The sequence below is a fragment of the Bubalus kerabau genome, chromosome 4 (genome assembly GCF_029407905.1).
Source record: "Bubalus kerabau isolate K-KA32 ecotype Philippines breed swamp buffalo chromosome 4, PCC_UOA_SB_1v2, whole genome shotgun sequence".
In the NCBI taxonomy this organism is placed as follows: domain Eukaryota; kingdom Metazoa; phylum Chordata; class Mammalia; order Artiodactyla; family Bovidae; genus Bubalus; species Bubalus kerabau.
The window spans coordinates 14,070,049-14,089,443 of NC_073627.1; the positions used below are offsets into that span (position 1 = coordinate 14,070,049).

General features: G+C 54.2%; 2 protein-coding genes across 7 annotated transcripts in view; one reads left to right on the forward strand and one right to left on the reverse strand.

Moving 5' to 3' along the window:
* HEXD (hexosaminidase D) overlaps positions 1-14,375 on the forward strand; it is a 19,190-nt gene extending 4,815 nt beyond the window's left edge. The window contains exons 4-14 of the mRNA XM_055575452.1: positions 522-631; positions 3,542-3,629; positions 4,888-5,052; positions 6,193-6,376; positions 7,538-7,609; positions 7,740-7,935; positions 8,683-8,765; positions 9,469-9,547; positions 9,623-9,724; positions 9,938-10,027; positions 10,628-14,375. Of these exons, the coding sequence (XP_055431427.1) occupies positions 522-631; positions 3,542-3,629; positions 4,888-5,052; positions 6,193-6,376; positions 7,538-7,609; positions 7,740-7,935; positions 8,683-8,765; positions 9,469-9,547; positions 9,623-9,724; positions 9,938-10,027; positions 10,628-10,814 (1,356 nt within the window). The 3' untranslated portion in view covers positions 10,815-14,375. The remainder of the gene's footprint in view (positions 1-521; positions 632-3,541; positions 3,630-4,887; positions 5,053-6,192; positions 6,377-7,537; positions 7,610-7,739; positions 7,936-8,682; positions 8,766-9,468; positions 9,548-9,622; positions 9,725-9,937; positions 10,028-10,627) is intronic.
* LOC129648794 (cytochrome b-245 chaperone 1) lies at positions 11,325-18,105 on the reverse strand. Of its 6 annotated transcripts, none has more exons than XM_055575458.1 (7): positions 17,976-18,105; positions 16,839-16,967; positions 15,982-16,023; positions 15,054-15,127; positions 14,414-14,510; positions 13,685-13,829; positions 11,325-11,465 (listed from the first exon to the last, which is right to left on the reverse strand). In XM_055575458.1, exons 2-7 carry the CDS (start codon positions 16,921-16,923, stop codon positions 11,387-11,389), a joined length of 522 nt encoding a protein of 173 aa, XP_055431433.1. In that variant the 5' UTR covers positions 16,924-16,967; positions 17,976-18,105; the 3' UTR covers positions 11,325-11,386. The 6 variants fall into 6 exon arrangements, with proteins under 6 accessions (XP_055431433.1, XP_055431435.1, XP_055431434.1 ...); XM_055575460.1 differs by lacking the exon at positions 11,325-11,465 and adding an exon at positions 11,981-12,276; XM_055575459.1 differs by lacking the exon at positions 11,325-11,465 and adding an exon at positions 11,981-12,279.
* Positions 18,106-19,395: the final 1,290 nt, after the last annotated feature.

Genomic DNA, 19,395 nt, shown 5'->3' on the forward strand with positions numbered 1-19,395 from the left:
CTGGAGGATAGGAGTCCATGTTCTTGAGATAAAGGTGGAAAAAGAAGTGGGAGAGAACCAGGGCAGGGACCCCGTAAGCACAGAGGGACAACCTCTTTCCTCCTTCATCTACCTCCTCTAGGCTTCTTCCAGGCTCTCACCACTAGCCCTCCAGAGCCTATAGGCTCCCATCGCCCCAGGCCGCCCCTTCCCTTGCCCCATGCTGCAAGTCTCATCCAGATGAGGTGCCGTCTGACCCTGCTTGCCCAGCCGTCCCTCCCCAGCTAAGCCACCAGGCAGCTGCTATTCTATAGCAAGCAGAAACCCTGCCCCTTGTGTCAAGTGAACACGTCACTACATTTGTGTTTAGTTGGCATAACACAGAGTACACATTTCAGGTGGAAAGTTTCCAGGAGGATTATCAGTCCAAAGATCAGCAATAATGCATGTCCATCAGCTGAAAGAATGAGTCTGTGACCTGCATGTGTGTCATTTTCCATTCAAATAGTCATTTTTTCATGACGTTTCTGTCTCCTCCCCAGATTTTCCCCCTGTTCCGTGCCCTGGGTGCAAATGGCATTCTCATTGAGTATGAAGACATGTTTCCCTACGAGGGCCACCTGAGGCTGCTGAGGGCCAAGCATGCATACAGGTACCTGAGCTGCCAAGCAGGGCAATGCCTCTGTAGAGAAGATGGGATGTGCAGGGCAGCAACCTGGAGGGGAGGGCGGGGAGGGGAGGTAAGAATTGTTAAATGCATGTTTTTAATCATAAAAATAAAGCACGTTCACTGAAGAGAATTTGGAAACGTTTAAAAGAATATAAGCATCCATATTGTCAAAGCTATGGATTTTCCAGTAGTCATGTACAGATGTGAGAGTTGGACCATAAGGAAGGCTGCGTGCCAAAGAATTGATGTTTTTGAGCTGTGGTGTTGGAGAAGACTCTTGAGAGTCCCTTGGACTGCAAAGAGATCAAACCAGTCAATTGTAAAGGAAATCAACTCTGAATATTCATTGGAAGGACTGAAGCTGAAGCTCCAATACTTTTGCCACCTGATGTGAAGAGCTGATATATTGGAAAAGGCCCTGATGCTGGGAAAGATTGAGGACAGGAGGAGAAGTGGGCAACAGAGGACGAGGTGGTTGGAAGACATCACTGACTCAACGGACAAGAGTTTGAGCAAGCTCTAGGAGATAGTGATGGTCAGGGAAGCCTAGCGTGCTGCAGTCCATGGGGTCACAAAGAATCAGACATGACTTAGAAACTGAGCAACAACAACCACAAATGATCCCCCAGAAGGAAGCGCTGTGATATGTTTCAGTCTTGTCTGTGGATATGAAATGCATGGAGGACACTTTGACAGGTGTCCATGCAGAAGAAGGAGGGAGGGTCTTTAAGGCCCTAAGTGGGATCTTTATCAGAAAAGTGAGGATTAAAGGGGAAAGGATCAGAATCACGGAGAAGGCAATGGCACCCCACTCCAGTACTCTTGCCTGGACAATCCCATGGATGGAGGACCCTGGTGGGCTGCAGTCCATGGGGTTGCTAAGAGTTGGACACAACTGAGCGACTTCACTTTCACTTTTCTCTTTCGTGCATTGGAGAAGGAAATGGCAACCCACTCCAGTGTTCTTGCCTGGAGAATCCCAGGGACGGGGGAGCCTGGTGGGCTGCCGTCTGTGGGGTCGCACAGAGTCAGACACGACTGAAGCAACTTAGCAGCAGCAGCAGCAGATCAGAATCAGGAAAGTCAGATAGCGTGGTCATGGGCGTACCCCATTTGGCTTTAAAATTATGGGTATCCATGTAAATTGATAACAAATAGCCCAAAAGAAAATTGGACAAAGAACATTTTGATCCCCCCAAAAGAAAGAAGTATATGGTAATAATAAAACAATGAAATGCCATTTTGGCTACCAAATTGGAGAAGCTTTTAAAACAAAATAGTCCTCTGTGTCCACAAGGGTGAGCAAAAACTAGCCTCCTGCTGGTGGGCTGTAGAGCAGCCTAACTGTTCTGGAGGGTGGCTTGGCTCGATGTGATAGAACTCCCAACACGTGCCTGTGAGTGGGAAGCAGGAAAGGTGTGCTCCAGAGCATTAATGTGGTGATGGCAGAGGTATTTGTGTTTCTTCGTACAACAAACATGTTCTGTTCCTTTGTTTTTAAAAGTGAAAAAGGTACCAGGGTTCCAGTGAAGCTTGAAAAAGGTATATTTAAAGATAGAACCTTATGTAATAGTTCATTTGTAAAACTGATTAACTTTAGAGATGGTTCAAACACAGAAATTGAGATGAATTCATAAATGACACCTCAGAGTAGAGTGGTCCGGGGCCCTTCCCGGATGGCATCCTCAGTAGTCTCAGTAGCAGGACGTTGACCTGGACGAACACTCAGGCGTGCTGACAGTGACTTCCTTCCAAGGGTTTTGTCCATTTATAGATGGATAAACAAATGCATGCATGCTCAGTCATGTCTGACTCCTTGTAATCCCATGGACTATAATCTGCTAGGCTCCTCTGTCCATGGAAGTTTTCCAGGCAAGAATACTGGAGTGGGTTGCAATTTCCTACTCCAGGGGATCTTCCCAACCTGGGGACCGAATCCACGTCTCTTGACTCTCCTGCATTGGTAGGCAGATTCTTTACCACTGAGCCACCTGGAAAGCCCCAGTAGATGGGGTTACAAACCCTCTCAGATGAGTCACTCCACCTAGTCTTGGTACTCTATTAAAGGGGTCACCAGCCTTTTCTGTAAAGGGCCAGACAGTAGATATTTCAGTCTGTGCAGCCCATCTCATCTGTTACAACTGTTTGTGAGGCAAAAGCAGCCACAGTGGGCCATGAGTGGGCATAGCTATGACCCAATAAAACCCTATTTGTGGACACTGAAGGATGAATTCCATACAATTTTTGTTCTTTTGTTACTCAGTTGTGTCTGACTCTTTGCCACCCATGGACTGTAGCCCTCCAGGCTCTCCAGTCCATGGGGTTTCCCAGGCAAGAATACTGGAGTGGGTTGCCATTTCCAGGAGGTCTTCCCAACCCAGGGATCGAACCCATGTCTCCTGCACTGGCAGGTGGATTCTTTACCGCTGAGCCATCAGAGAAGCCCTCCCATTTAGTTTTTGCAGGTCACAAAATGTTATTCTTCTCTTGATTATTCTCAACAATTTTTAAATGTTGAAACCAATCTTAGGTCATGGGCTGTACAGAAACAAGCGGTGAATTTACCCTCAGGCCCTGTCTTCCCACCTTTGTTCTAGACTATGATTCCTTGTGTGGCCCAGTTTCTGGTAAAATGACTTTAGCTTCTTATAGAGTTTGAGTCAGAATAGCTGGTCAGAAGTAAACTGTTACTTGATGACGTAACAGAGCATCGTTTTCCTGAACTGTAGCATGGAAGTCTTCTCTGAAAGCTTAAGAATACCTGTTGGGCTTTTCAGAGTTAGTGACCCTACTAGTTTCCTCAGTAGAGTCCCCCAGGAACCTGACAAGCGGGGATTGGGAGCCTAAATGGAGGCCGGCCTGCACCTCTTAGGGTGGTCTTTGTCTCTCTAGCCCTTCGGAAATCAAAGAGATCCTGCACCTGGCCACACTGAATGAGCTGGAGGTCATTCCCTTGGTGCAGACATTTGGGCACATGGAGGTAAGTGGGAGGAAGGGAAGTTACCTTGCACCCAGGTGTGGGGTTCAGGGATGCACAGGCAGGGCTAGCCACCTGCAGGGAACAGCTCAGCGCTGCACAGAGAGGCTCTGTGAACAGCTGAGGAGCTGTTGTCTGATAAATCCAACATCTAGGCCCTCTCAACGTCAGTTTCCATAGACTTGTTTTTCCTTTGAGTGTCCATCCCACTTGCCAGTTATTTGCACGTCTCAATTTCTGGTTGACAATTGGACATTTCAGATCATATGTTACAGCGAATCTGACTTCTTCCCCCATGGGTAGTTTTAAATTGCCTGGATTTACTCTGTCTCCCCAGATGTGTGTGGCCACAAATGCCTCTGTTAGGTTTTTATTCTTGTTTTTACTTTTTGCTCTTAGGGGGTCACTCTTCTGTCTTGACAGCTGGTGATTCCACGCAGGTTGGGCAGTAGTTGTGCCCAAGCCCGTAAGGCTCCACGTCATGCCCCAGGGGCTGGGGTGCCACACTTAAGAGCTCAGCCAGTGCTCAGTCTGCCGTGGCTCCTGCTTTCCACCCAGCCCTCTCAGGCCTGTGTGTGTGTGTGTGTGTGTGTGTGTGTGTGTGTGGCCCCAGCCAGCTGGTGTGAAGGAGAACATGTGTCACCTCTGTGGTTCTGTGAGGACTGCAGAATTCAGAACAGTTTGTCACTCTTACTGACAGGTCTCCAAGGACTGGGTTTACCCACATCCAGCTGCTGGTGGTGCCCAGCCAGGGTGGGGCCCTGGGCAGAAGCTGCAGAATCTCTGTTTTTACCCAAAGTTGTGGCGGTCTTTCATGAACAAACATTTCCCAGTTTGTTGTTCACCTTTGGTTGGTTTCTGGAGGCCTGAAATTGTTGTTTTTGACAAATGGTTCCACTTTGTACTTGTTGTGTGTGTGTGTGTGTATGTGTGTGTTGGGCAGAGCGGTGGGGAGTGGGTAGTTTGCCAGCCTCTTCACTTGAGCAAGAAGTCCACCCACATGTAATTCTGCTGTGAAGGGAGACTGTCTTGTCCACTTTCTCACTCAGCCTAGTTAGAGGTGGAAGGGAGAAGGGCTGTTGACCAAGCAGCCTCGTTGCTCAGAGCCCTGGCTCCGGTGCCCAGGGCAGCCCCATCTGGCCCCCCTGGGAACTCTAATAGACACGAGGCTGGCAGGGTGCAGGGGCAGGAGCCCAACTGTGGGGAGCTCGGGCATAAGCTTCTCCCCAGGGTCGCCAGCTTTCCTATTGTCTCCCTGCAGTTTGTGCTGAAGCATGAGGCTCTCACTCACCTCCGGGAAGTGGCACGTTTCCCCAACACCCTGAACCCCCACAAAGAGGAGTCCGTGGCACTGGTCAGAGCCATGATCGACCAGGTGATGGAGCTGCACCCGGGCGCCCGGTGGTTCCACGTCGGCTGCGATGAGGTGGGTGCCTCCCCTTGCCAGCAGGCGACTCCCCTAAATCTGCAGCAGCCCCTTCTCTTCACCTCAAGGTCACCTGCTCCCACCTTGTGGGGTCTTCTCTTAAATAGAAAAGTAGCTCCAGAAATAAAGAAAGGCTGGCTGAGGAGATGTGCCCCAGTGAGGGCCGTGGTCCCCGCTGACAAGTGATCTCCCGTGGGCAAACCTGCTGAGCCAAGCAGGGTGCAATGGGGTGCAGGCACCCACGGGACAGCAGAGCAGCCCCTAGTTACTGCACGTTCATGTCCTTGGGGCCAAGGTGGCCATGAGATTGAGCCGGTTACTTTTCTCCAGGTGAAGCAGTGCATTTTCAGACAGTGGGAGAAGGGAAATACCACTTTAGGGTCATGGAGCACTGGCTGGAAAGGCAGTTCCCAGGGGTGCCCCACCTTGTCCTCAAGAAACACAGGATCTTAGGAAGATTACCAGCCACCGAGCAGTGACCCAAAGACCTCTGCTCGTCTGAGCTCAGGCATCTGAGCTAGGACAGTGGTTTGTGGACATTTTATTCCAGAGTTTGATCCTCTTCTTCAAAAAAACCTTTTTTTAAAAAAAAATACATGTAATATAGAATTTACCACCGAAAGCGATTGAAAGTGAACAGTCCGGTAACTTTTCAGTGATTCTCAGTGTTGTGCAGCCCTCATCCCTGCCTAGTGCAGGGCCTCTCATCTCCCCACCCACCCCCCGCCCTCTACCCCTGCATCCATGTCTCCTTTGCATCTCTGCATTATCCCCCCGCCCCAGCACCCCGTAAGTGAAATGCTGCTGCATGCGTGGGCTTCTCTCCCTGGGCACCTTCTCCAGCTTCATTCATCTACATGGCAGCTGAGTGATATTCCAGCGTGTGGACAGGCCACGCTCTGTTTATCCATCTTGTGTTGCTGGATGTCTGGTCATTTTTACCTTCTGGCTCTTGTGGTGCCCCTGTGCCCAGGCTCAAGGGAGTCTTTGAGCTGAGTTTGGGTGTTGGTAAAGAGGCAGGGGCGCCCTTCACCGCCCCCTCCCCATGGGCAGCTTCCCCGAGATTCTCCCAGGCCACAGCATGAACCTGTGGGTGAGGATGAGTGGTCCCGGGGCCAACCCACCCGTGTCTCCTCCTAGGTCTACTACCTTGGAGAGGGTGAGACCTCAAGACAGTGGTTGCAGCAGGAGCCCAACAGCAAAGCAAAGCTGTGTCTGTCCCACATGGAGGCGGTGGCCAGCCACGTGCGGGCCCGGTACCCCACTACAACGCCCCTGATGTGGGATGACATGCTGCGGGACATCCCAGAGGACCAGCTCTCAGGTCGGCAGGGCGCAGCCCTGGCGGGCGGGGGGTGGTGGTGGTGGTGGTGGTGGTGCAGGCCACGCTCAGCAGGGGGGCTTCCTGGTGCCACGAGGAGTGGAAGCCAAGTGCTCCGAGCCCCCAGCTGCTCAGGAGAGACCTAGACCCTGTTGTAGAGCTGCAATGAAGCTTCTAGTTCCAGACCATCCTGTTATTAGGACCACTTTCACGTGTTTCTCATATGACAGTGCCATTTCCCTAAAAGGTCTTGCAGGAGTGTGGTTGTGAGAGACCTGACCTGGAGGGTAGCATGAGGCCCTGGGTCGGCACCGACCGTCGGGAGCAGGGGATGGGTTCGGAGCAGGGGCCCCCAGCAGACCATGAGAGCACCCAGTGCTTCTAGGGTCCTTGGCCTCACACGCCTGCACTGCCAGCCCTGTAGGGGCTCCACTGAGGTTCACACTGGCTGGTTGAGGTAAGCAGAGGCCCCCCGAGCCCAAGCCCAGCAAGGCCTAGCTTGAGGCTTTGGGGTGAGATGGGGAGATGGCCACACATGCTTCTGCAAGGTCCAGGTGTCCTGGCTGCAGCCGTTACCACGTGTGGCCACTTAAATTTTAATTCATTATAAATAAGTCCGCTTAGCAGTGCATTCCTGCTGCACCTGGGCCTGCCCCGCGTGCAGACACAGTGCAGCTCCCTCCCTTGAGGGACCACCAAGGCCCATGGCCTTAGCAGCTCCAGCAGCGTCCAGTCACTTCCAGAGCTGACTGGCCTGGCGGCTGCGGCGTTTATGACCAAACGCTTAGTGCAGTACTGAGTCTGTACTTGCTGCTGCTAAGTCACGTCAGTCGTGTCCGACTCTGTGCGACCCCACAGACGGGCGCCCCCAAGGCTCCCCCATCCCTGGGATTCTCCAGGCAAGAACACTGGAGTGGGTTGCCATTTCCTTCTCCAATGCATGAAAGTGAAAAGTGAAAGCGAAGTCGCTCAGTCGTGTCCGACTCTTAGCGACCCCATGGACTACAGCCCACCGGCTCCTCCGTCCATGGGAGTTTCCAGGCAAGAGTACTGGAGTGGGTTGCCAGTGTCTTCTCCGGAGTCTGTACTTAAATCCATTTTAATGCAAGAAAGGAGGGCTGAAGGCTGAAGGGACCCGCCCTCATGGCCTCTCTCCACTCCTAGGGTCAAGGGTGCCGCAGCTGGTGGAGCCTGTGCTTTGGGACTATGGGGCCGACCTGGACCTCCACGGGAAAGGTCAGTACCAGAACGGAGCCGGGCGGTCATGGGCTCCTCTTGGTTTTCCCCACAGACAAGCATGTGTTTTGGGCTTCACAGCTACACCTCGTCAGGGCCTGCCACTCACACCTCTTACTTGCTCACCCAGCGCTCCTTGTGGAGAAGTACCAGAAGAGCGGCTTCTCCTGGCTCTGGGCCGCCAGCGCCTTCAAGGGGGCCACAGGAGTGAACCAGAGCCTGACCCCTATTGAGCACCACCTCAGAAACCACCTGCAGTGGCTGCAGGTGGCGGGCAGTGTGCCAGCGGACACGCTGCGGGGCATCATCCTGACTGGCTGGCAGAGGTGAGGCCACGGGGGGCCCAGGGATGCCCTTGGGAGGGTTGAAGCGGCTCCCGTCACTCAGGACACATGGCCCTCCTCAGCCCATCCAGTCTGGGCCTCAGTTCTCACCTTCTGTCAAGAGGAAGCAGCCAGCACTCTGAGGAGGGTGTGGGAGGACCAGCCGCACAAAACAAGCACTTGGGGTCAAGCCCCTCACACCACACTGCTGAAGGGATGCGGCTCAGGGTGTTAGCACCCCGGGGCACTGGCCCTCCTGGTGCACGCTCTGTCTGCACCGTGCGTGTCTCTGCATGTTCACACCACCCCAGCCACTTTGGGAGAGGCATGAAGACAGACCTCAGCTCATTCAGAATTTCACACCATCTGAAAAGTAGAGTTACAAGTTAACGCCTGGTCCCAGGCAAGTCCTGGCCTCAGGTCCCATCCTGAGGGGGAGGCCAGGGGCCCCAACACCAAGAGCAGGAGGCCCTGACTCCACGGGAGGCAACCGGAGGTGGGGCTAACTGCTGACCCTCAGCCCTCACTTACAGAGCTGAGTCAAAGATGAACTTCCAAGAATTTCAAGGTGGCAACTGCAGAGCATTCAGCCCCGGCAGGTCCCTCTGGGTGGGATCTGAGTGTGACTGCCAGCTGCATAACCACAAAACCAAGGAAGCTTCTGGAAGCAGCAGAAGCTTCTCGATCCCTGTCCTGTCTCACGGTGGCTCATGCCCGAGCATCCGCTGAGTCCCTCTCCCGCGGACTTAGGTATGACCACTTCTCTGTGCTGTGCGAGCTGCTGCCCGTGGGAATCCCGTCCCTGGCCGTCTGTCTGCAGGCACTGCTGCACGGTATGGTCCCCTGCTCCTCCCAGGAAGCCAAGTGCCGGGGCCCCCAACTGCCACCTCCACCTGGCTGGACTGTGGTCTTACAGCCTGGGTCTTCAAGCCTAAACCCAAGACAGAGGCCAGGAAGGTAGAGGGACGGGCTCCTCAGGCAGAGTGAACCCACAAGAAAGCTCATGGATAGGGTGCAGGAAAGGGCCCGTCTTCACTGGGTGAATATCCTGAATGCCCAGTGCCAGTGGGTGTGGCCCGCAGCTCCCTCACTTCTGGTTCTCATGAGAGCAGCCAGGTGCAGGCAGAGATGCTTAGAGATGGACGAAACCAGCAGGCGTGCTTGATGGCGAAGCCCTGGTTAGGTAAACTCCCATTTGAGACCTGATGATATATGTGCTGTTGGAGCAGAAAGATGTCAAGGTGGTTGAGGAAAGTGAGGACTGAATAGTGAACACGTTTAGGATTGTGCTGAGCCACAGGGATGTGGAAGGACAGATACTGGGACTCTACCCTTTTCTAACCTTCCTGCCAGGCTGCTGTGGCCTTGGGCTCATCCATCCCTGAGGTCAGCATGTGTGCGGCTGGACCTGGCCAGCGGTCCTTCTCGATTGTTTTGCCCACCACCCATGCCCAAAGGTCGGGAGGTCCAGCCAGCACGGGGTCCAGGCCACCTCTTCCAGGGGCCTCTCTGACCTCCGTCTATGTTTGGTTTCAGGAGACTTTGCTGAAAATGTCAAAGCAAGAGTGGAGAACTTTCTTGGGATTTCGAGCCTAGAGGAAATGAGTTTTAGGAGGTAACACTCTCACTCCCTGCCCTGCCTCTCCCCTCCCATTTGAGCCTTTCCTCAGCACGGCGGCTCCCCGTGCAGTGAGGGCGCCGGCTCCTTCCCTGGCAGCGACATTCTGGCCCTCGTCACACAAGTCAGCCTCCACCTGTGCAGCTCCGTGGACGCGCTGCTGGAGAGGGACAGGTGAGCAGGTGGGGGAGTGACCCCCACCACCTCCTGGCAGGGCAAGGGACAGCTAATACTGCAAGGAAGCTTCCTAGGTGGAAGCTTTTAAAAATCTTTACCAGATTTTCAAAGGTCTTATTTTACAACCACCGAGGCGGCCTTACAAGCCACAGTGCACCCACCTGTGTGTGTGGATCTGCCCCCCGCCCCCTGGCCCCCACCCCACTGCAGGTATGTGACCGGCTGGTTCAGCCCCTACCATCGCAGGAGGAAGCTCATCCACCCCGTCATGATCGAGCACATCCAGCCCCAGGCACTCAGGTAGCCCACGGCCCGCCCCGCTGTGTCCATCCCCGGCACTGCCCACCCTCCACTGCGCTGGTAGCCTTCTGGACGAGCTGACTAGGTATCACAGCCACAGACTCCTGGGTGACCCAACTGAATCAGCTGTGCCCTAAGGTGTTACGAGAAGCTTGGACATTCCTGCCTGACAGGGTTGAGGGTCACCAGACGCCCAGAGCCGGATCTGGGGCTCCTGGTAGGACCAGACTGCCTAGGGCTGTGGCCGCATGTGTCACCGTGGGGACAGGGTCCCAGCCGGCCCTCCCCCCGCTCCCCCAGCTCTGTGAGCAGAGGCCAACACAGACTGTCCCCACTGAGGATAAGATGCCTTCAGCTGTCACAGCAGGTTCATGCACCAAGAAAAACCCTGCCGGCCAGTTGTGAAGTGCCTGCTAGTTACAAGGTCAAACTGACAGTCACTCACTGATTCCCAACCACCTTATGAGGCTGGTGCGAAGGGCCCAGTTCCATGGATGAGTAAACTGAAGCCCAGGATGTCCTGACCTGTGGGGTTCTGGAGGCTCTGAGGTATGCCCCAGGGCCCTCATTGGGCAGGCTAACTGTCTCGCTGGTCCTCAGTCTCCTGGCCAGGTGGAACGCCCTCGCAGGGGAGCTGGAGGCTGCCCTGCAGCGCGTCTTCTACCCGGACACGGTGGAGGAGTGGCTGGAGGAGAACATGCACCCCAGCCTGCGGCGGCTGCAGGCTCTTCTACAGGACCTGGGTGAAGCGGCCAGCCCCAGGCAGGACTCAGGTCAGGACCCCTGAGGGGAGAGGCCAAGCACAGGCTTTCAGCAGCCCTGCACCCCTGTCTAGCTGCACCCAGCCCCAGGTGCCACTCCTGAGTCCTGGACAGCCGTGCCAGTGGGCAGCACTCAGAGTAAATATGGAAGGAAAAGGCCTTCTGGGCCTATGCAGTGATCAGCATTAGAACTTTCTTTTGAAATAAAAGAGAGTGGAATCCAGAAATCATGCTACTAGAAATTTGAAAGGCTTCATTACTACCCTGGCCTGGGCTGCTTACAGTGGGGCCCTCACAATGCTCCGGAGACCCTTCTCACCCAACCCAGCTCCTAGGGAGCAGAGTCAGCCAAACATTTTCCCTCTGGTCCTGGAGCCTCCTCCAGCCCTGGGACGAACACACCAGAAACCAGTGTATGGCATGTCACACCTTTTAAGAGAAAAGCACTCCAGATTTAACCATTTGGAAACCTAACTTTGCCATGTTTAAATGACTGTCCCCATAGGTCTGGTTGGCAGCCATTACTTAGAAAGAAGAGGATCTCATTTCTCTGAAGTTGCTCTCACCCAGGCAGCCTGAGAACCCTGGGTCCATGGGTCTACCAGGCCATTCCCAGTGTGGAAGCCTTGTAGGTTTCCCCAGAGATGCTCTTGGCACGTGCTGTACCTTGGAGGGACCTGGGTTCAGAGAAAGCAGAAGAAAACCAACAATGCAGGTGAGGGTCAGTGTGGCTGGCACCCAGATGCCATGGGGGTGGCCGTAACCAGCTGCCCAGGCCCTGCTGAGGGGCAGTCATGAGCCTCGCCCATTCTGGCCACATACAAACAGGCCCAACCACCAGGGTTTGAGAGAAGCTGGGAATACAGATTCCAAGGGATGGGTGCAAATTTTTAAATGCTGCTAGAAGCTAGAAGAGAAAACCTCTGCCTACACTGGGAGCAGGGACAGGAGGTTATCCTCCCTGTGAGAGCCCAGCTGCAATCCTGATTGTGATCTGGGCAAGGCAGCAATGAGAGGTGGTATGAAGTGAGATCTTAATTCCCTGCCCAGAACTGAACCTGGATATCCTGGATATCCTGGATGAGAGCCAGCAATCCTGGCCATCAGACCGGCAAGGGCTAGAAGGCTAGAAGTTGGTTTTCCATGGATCTTTGCCTCTGGTGAAAAATGCATTTATCAAGGAGGCAAAAACTGTTAATGCAGGTACAAAGTTTATTGAGACTTAGCATGACAACAAGCGGAAGAGCACACGGAGAACTGGTTTGTTGAGAAAGAAGCAAGGCAGAGATGCACGCCCAGAGAGAACGGGTGTGGGCATCTCTCAGGAGGAGCACTGGAAAGGGGCGGTTAAGTCATTTATATAGGTCAGTTCTTCCAGGTCTTTACCTTCAGCCAGTTATCTGGTTTCTTTTCCACACCTGACCTACCCTGAGATGCTCCTTTGGGTGTGCATGCACCTCTCAGCCAAGATGAATCTCCAACTGAAGGCTTCTGGGAGGAGCAAGACTCATTATGGCCTAGCATTATCCTGACTTTTAACCCCGACTTGACCTTTCTGTGTATGTGCAGTGTCTCCCTGGTCCCACAAGAGGGAGGAGTGGACATCCCTTAATCCTTTACTCAAAACAGGGTTTTGCCCCTTTGTCTTTGCATGATTACTACCCTAAGGTGTTTAAAAGAGACAAACACTGGCTATTTACCCTGTTGTTACTTCCATTCTGGAGCGCAAACAGAAGGCCAGCATCTGTCTCCTGCCTCATCTGGACTCGAGATGAGCCATTGGGGTTCTAGAGGTCTCACTATGGCAACAGCACACCAATCAAATGGGCCCCTTGGCGTGCACCCTGAGCACCAGGAGCTCACGGGTGAGCACCTCACTTCTGACCACTGAGGGCGTCTGGCTAGTGGAAGGGATGAACATGGGGAACAGGGAAGGAGCTAGGATCCACAGAACAGGCGGAGACAGCATCCTCAGAGGCTGACCCAGCCAGGCCCCACACCTGCCTGCTGAAAGCTTGTTGTAACCTGCAGGACTGAGTCCTGGCAAAGACCCTGACCCAGAGAGCTCAGTCCTATGCTTCGTGCCCTGGGACCCCGGGTGTCCTTCCCATTTCAGAGGCCTTGAGCCCCACATGGCTAGCAGGTCTGGCCTGTCCACACCAGGCTACTGCCCCAATGGGCTGATTCCAGGAAGAGGCACATCAGCCTGCAGAGAAGATCCCCCTGTGGTTTCACTTGGAGGACAGAAGCAAGCAGCAGGAATGGCTGAGGGTCCTGCCCTGGGGCTGCCAGGGACACAGCCAAGAGCCGAGGAGAAAGACTCCCAGGCAGCCCATCAGTCCTGCTGGGGCCCCATCAGAACCCTGCTGAGGGGTGCCATGGAGGTCAGCTCTGGTCTCCGGGGCCGTCAGCCTCACTGTCACTGCTCTGAGACAGCTCCACAGGACTCTCCAGGCGGTGCAGCTCCAGGAAAGTAGTGATAAGCTTGGCAATGGCTTCCACATCACTGGTCCAGGCCGCCACCAGGAGGGAGGACGGGTCACCGTGGCAGAGGTCCTGGCCTCCAGCAGGAGCCAGAAGACCACGCCAGCCTCCTCACAGGCACTGCCCTCCAGGGTTCCCGCCAGGACCCCACCTTACCCGGTCCCCACCCTCACCTGACCTTAGCCCAGGCCTCTCTGCCACTGGGGACCCCTGATGTGCCCCTCCCCTCTCCGTCCCTGCAGGGACCCCTGATACCACCTAGCAGGTGGTACCATGCCTGTCCCCCCAAGCCCCACTTCCTCCATGTTCCTGAAGCCTCTCTGCCCTGCCACAGTCCCTTATGAGGGCCACTTGCCTGGGGGCAAGGGCATAGTGGGCAGCCCTGACCCATCGTCTCCCGTCCTCGGCTTACCTGCGGTGGCCCATGACAGCACTCTGGGTGAGAGGGTGGGAGAAGCCTGTGGCGAACCGAAGCACCACCACATAGCCCTTCCCGAAGTACCGGACCTTCTCCTCCTCCACATTCACATCCCGGATGTCACTGAGCAGGACCACCACTGTGGGCGGGGCAAGGTCAGCAGCCATGTCCCCCGCCCACCCTGCGCCTCTCGCCTGGATGCTGACACAGTGGCTTTGGGGACACAGTGGCTTTGGGGGCACAGTGCAGAGGATCAGAGCCTGCTTGTCATGAAGGAGTGCGTGTCACTCCAGGTCGGAGGCCCAGAGGATGCCGGGACCCAGCCTTAGATGTCATAGAAAGTGACCACAGCACAGGGTCCTGTGACTGCCGGTTAACATCCAGTCTGAATGAGAGGGAACATCCAGCAGGCCTATTGCCTTGAAAAGCCCACCTGTCTAACACATCAGGGGCTGGCTAAGCATGGGACTGCCCAGCTTTCTGCTTCATTTTCCTCAACTGCTGGAAAATGCCTTCCTGGTCTCTAGTGGCCAGTCACTGAGCTGGGGGCTACCAGGCAACTTTCTTTGGGCCAGGGCACATCTGGGGACACAAAGCATCCATGAGGCAGGACACAGCTCTGGTCACCGAGCAGCCAGCTTCCCCCTTCCAGGTCACGCAGATGCTCACTGCCTTCTGTCCACCCCAGAGTAACCCATGTCCTGTTCACGCCCCATGCCTTACCTTGGTCATGGCCTGCTCTGCAGAGAGTCAGCAGCTTCCTATACAAGCTGAATGTCTTCAGCACTACCTTCCCGGTGCTCTTGTTGAAGACAGCTTCCTAGAACGCCAGCCACAAGGCAGTCACCTGGTTGCTGGCCTGTGCGCCAGTCTAATACACGCAAACTCACCAACTGTGTCCCCACCCTCCCCAGAGCAGGCACAAGGAGGCACCCTCTTCCTTCCTATCCCAGTCCAAACCCCTGACCCCTGCAGCCAGACCCTCCAGGATCTCGGGTGTGCAGAGAAGCAGGTACTTCTCTCCACAGTTGAGAGAGGTGAGCACTGAGGATAAGGTCATCAAGAGAGGGAACAGGGCAGACAGCAATACTGGGGCCAGGCAACCCAAAGGCACATGAGGAAGGACAACAGGGAGGTGGGCTTGCCCTTCTAGGAGAACAGCTTCAGAAGATTCTGTGGCCCACAAATGGTCACAAATAGGCAACGCCCAGGGGCCAAGTCAAGCTGGCCAGAAACCACTGGGCTCACATTTCAGGATCGGGGTGGAGGGAATTAGGCCCCTGGAATCTTTCTTCCTTTGATGAGCCCTGCAGGAAAACCCAGGAGCCCCAAAGCCTGGGCACCCTTCCTGCATCAGCCTCACCTCCCAGTCCTCCAGGTTCTGCACGGCCACAAACAGACAGCCCGTGACGTAGAAGAGCTTCCAGCCCAGACTATCTGGGGAGCAAACACAGGAGACAGCCATGGGCAGGTAGTAGGGGGGCAAAAGTCAACATGCCTGCACAGGGTGCCTCGGCCCAGAACAGCTGCTTCCCAGACACTCAGCAGGAGTGGCCCCTGGGGGCCCAGCTGACTGCCCATGCCTCCAAGGACATCCCACCCCTGCCAAAGCCACCTGGCACTGTGGGCCCTGTCACACAGGACAGGATGTGGTCCACCAGCTCTGCCCTCAGCTCTCCACCTGGGTGACTCCTTGAGGTTACAATCATGGCACCAGGTGTGAGAGCAGAGATGGGGGACTACTTCCAGGGACCTGCTGAAAGCATAGACTATACCTGCCACAAGACCTGAGGCAGACATGAGAATGCCTTTCTGTCATTTCATTTTTGTCATGTCATTTTATGACATGAAAATGTTGATGTAAATGAATGCAAGCTGTGGGGGACACACCAGCACACGAAGGTGAGACCACGCCTGCAAACCATTTAGAGGCAGAAAGTCAAAGTGTTAGTTGCTCACTTATGTCCAATTCCTTATGACCCCATGGACTGTAGCCTGCCAGGCTCCTCTGTCCATGGGATTTCCTAGGCAAAAGTGATTTCCTAGGCAAAAGTGGGTAGCCATTCCCTTCTCCAGGGGCTCTTCCCAACCCAGGGATAGAAACCAGGTCTCCCACACTGCAGGCAGATTCTTTACCATCTGAGCCACCAGGGAAGCCCCATTTAGAGGTGGGGGCAATCCCCAAAATCATGCCTGTCAGATTACAAATGACAGGGTTTCTTTTTTTTCTCTATTTTCTAATCAGCTAAGGAAGCTCCTAGGGGTGGGGCGGGGCAGATGACGTTCCTCACCTCCACTGTAGTAGGCAGCAGCCAGGCCGATCGACAAGATTCCTGTGGGGAGAAAACAGGTACCTTCCCATTGGGCCACCACTAGCCCAGAGACCACCTCCTCCCAGGACCCTCAGACTTAGGTAAGCAGCCCCTTCCTGTTGCCAGGGATGGCTAAGAGCAGGGAGCAGGGGGCAAGAAAACCGCCAGGCTCAGTAGTTGTGGAAACAACCAGGAAGTCTGTTTACAAAAATGTTCTACATCAGTCACAGTATTCACTGGTCACATGTCTTTGTTGAGGTTCCAGAGCTGACAGGGGAACCAGAAAGAGGAACCTGATGTGGGTTTCACCCACTGACAGCACATTGTGTGGAATGAAGACAAGACTGCAGGTGAAGAGTCACGACCCCGCATGAGACAGAACAGGAAGAGTCCCGGGAAAGAAGGCCCAGAGTCAGGCTGCCGAAGGTGCAGCAGCACCTCCCCTCGCACCTCAGTTCCCATCGACATGTGCAGCTGCCCAGGGAGTGCAGGGCAATGGGGATTGACAGGGATAGAGGACCAGGGGCCTCCCCACCCTTACTCCTTACTGTCTCCATCACACAGGCCCTGACTTACATCATATACGGGAGACTGGGTGTATGAAAGCAAGCGAAAAAGGAAATACAGGGACCTCACAGGAGCATGGAGACTATTAGCCAAAGGATGTTAAATGGTGAAAAAACACAAGACTGATCATCTGTACAAGCACTCGAAAAGGATAAAAGCTGTAAAGACATAATAGTTGCTATTTCCTGGGGTAGTAGAACCAAAGAAAATTTTAATCTTCATCCTTTTTAAAGTTGGATTTTTAACTTGAGAAATATGAACATCCTTACCAACCAGCAGGGACCAGGATCTGATGCCTGGAGCCCTCTTCAGATGGAGGCAGGAGCTGGTGCGTGTCTCCACCTGCATATACATCCCTGAAACGTGCTGCGACCACCTTCAACAGGAGACCACGGCGCCTGGGGAAGGACACAGACAGCTGGAGCCCTCGGGCCACTGCTAACAGACAAGAACCCAGCTCCTCTCCAGGACAAGATACCCAGCTGCCCACTAACAAGGTCCACACAGGTTCAGGAACCAGTCAGCCTGTGTTGACTGCAGTCTCTGTGGTCAGGCAAATCTACCCCCCAGGGACCCATGTCCTCTGTAAGGAAGGTTCTTTGCACAGATGTAATGGCTGCACTGGGGCTATGTCCCCTGCTCTGGCTCACAAAGCATCAACACTTGATCATCACCTGTCCACTTCCTACCTGGAAACCTCAGTCTCTTGGAAACCGTTAGCCCCCAGCAGCCTTCAAACTTCTGGCACCCTATCAGAACGTACCAGAACACCCTCATTTCCCTGTACAGGCCTATGAAAAAGAGAACTGAAAGTCTCATCATGGTTTGATGAGAGGCACTGACCGAAAAAGTCAGCTCCTGCAGCTGCGGAGACAACAGTCCGCACCCAGCGGAGGGTTTGGACGGCCAGGAGCACCGGCTTAATGAACGAGTCAGCAAAGGGGACTGATCGTCCACACGTGGAGAATTCTGCCCTGCACGATGCAATACGTTCAAAATGCTGGCTCCAGGGGCCCCGTTTTGGGTAGCTTTTCAGGTATTCTCTGTAAAGTTAAGTCAAATTTCTGACAACAAAGAGTGGATTCAGTTCACACAAACGAAGCCAAGATCCTGCGATAGCCCCGGCTCCCTCCACTTGACATGCTTCGCCTGTCTCCACACGCGACTCGGCCGCCCGCGGGGCGAGATCACTCCTGTCACCTGCAAGAGCCACTTAGGACACTCTCCACTGACCCTTGCGGCCACACTGTGCACCCCTCTAGCCTCGAGCGCTACCAGGCCCCCGGGGCATCGACCCGGGCCGGGTCCCAAGACCGCGCTCCCGGAAGGACCTCGGCTGCGGGAGCCGCCCCTCAGCACGCCCCGTGCCCCCCAACCCGCAACCGTGGCACGGTCCCGGCACTCACCTCGGACACAAACCTGCAGGCGCGGAGGCGGGACGGGCGGGACCGCAGGACTTCAAAACCCGCCGGCCTCCAACTTCCGGAGCTGGGGGCGGGACCAGCTGACTTCCGGACCCGCGGGGGCGGATGGGACAGTAGACTTCCAGACTCGGGGGCGGGGCGAGGCGCGCGGGTCTTCACTTCCCGGGCCTCCACTCAGCCCTCGAGAGGAGAGGACTGGCGGGGCTATAGAATGAGGTTGGCTACCAATCAGTAGAGATTGCGGAGGCTGCCACGGGTTTTGCGCACCCCGGCGCTCAGCACAGAGCGCCTGGGGTTGCAGTCTTTAGAAGATCAGCAGAGGTAAGTGAAGTTGTAAGCACGAGACAGCCATTTAAGAAGGTAAGAAAACGTGAAGTATGTATTTAAGCTCACAACAGATACATACAAACATTAGGGTAGATTCTGTAAAAACTTTAATGGGAAGCATCAAAATAGAACTAAAATAGTTGTTCGTGGTTTGGAAAATTATTGTAAAAATGTGAATTCTCCCAGCTTGCTCTGCAGATTGAATTGCGAACCCAGTAAGAGTATCAACAGGTTGAAAAATCTGCACAGCGCTGCAAGGCACTGTGGAGGAGGGTAGGGGAGAACTAGAGATCCTTGACCCCCCAAAAAACTCAGTGTAGCTAGGAAATTCACCTTTTCGTGAGGGCAGTTTTTCTGCTCCTCCTAAACTTGCCCCATTGTTGGGGAAGGAGGATTGTAGTAAGAGATCGTATTCTCCAGGAATACCTTGAAATGCCCGCTTAGGTGGCTTCCCTGCTCCACTCTTCAGTAAAACACTCATAATGTACCGCCACGGCCCCCAGATGAGGCTCCAAGCAGGACCCTGATTTGCCTATTTCCCACTAGAGAAGGACTCTACCTGAAACAGAAGAGCCTCCACCACACAGCCACTGCCCGCATCAGTGGCCTCCACACTGGGACAGTCAAGATGATCTACAGTGTGCTGCCAGAACATACTAGAGCTTGTATTCCTACTTATTTTATCTTTTTATGTCTATTCTCATGTGTCCTATAATTTACATAAGATTTATACACAGTGTATAAAGAAATATACACACATGGGTATGCATAACCCTAGATGTTTTACCAATACAGGCACGATGTCAAAAATTGGGGGATGACTTTTCTATTTCACCAGTCTCTATGTACTCTCTGCCTGTGGTTCAGAATCACCTGGTGGGGCTGTTGAAACACAGACCATTGGACCTGTTCAGCAGTGGATGGGGCTTGAAATGTACTCATGCTAGTGCCTGCTGCTCTGGGAACCACACCCAGAGAATTTAAGCTCTGAGCTGTAACAAAAGTAGGTTCTGCCTGAATGTGGCAGGTTCCCTGACCTGATGCCTCATCCCACATTCCATTTCCTTGAAATGCC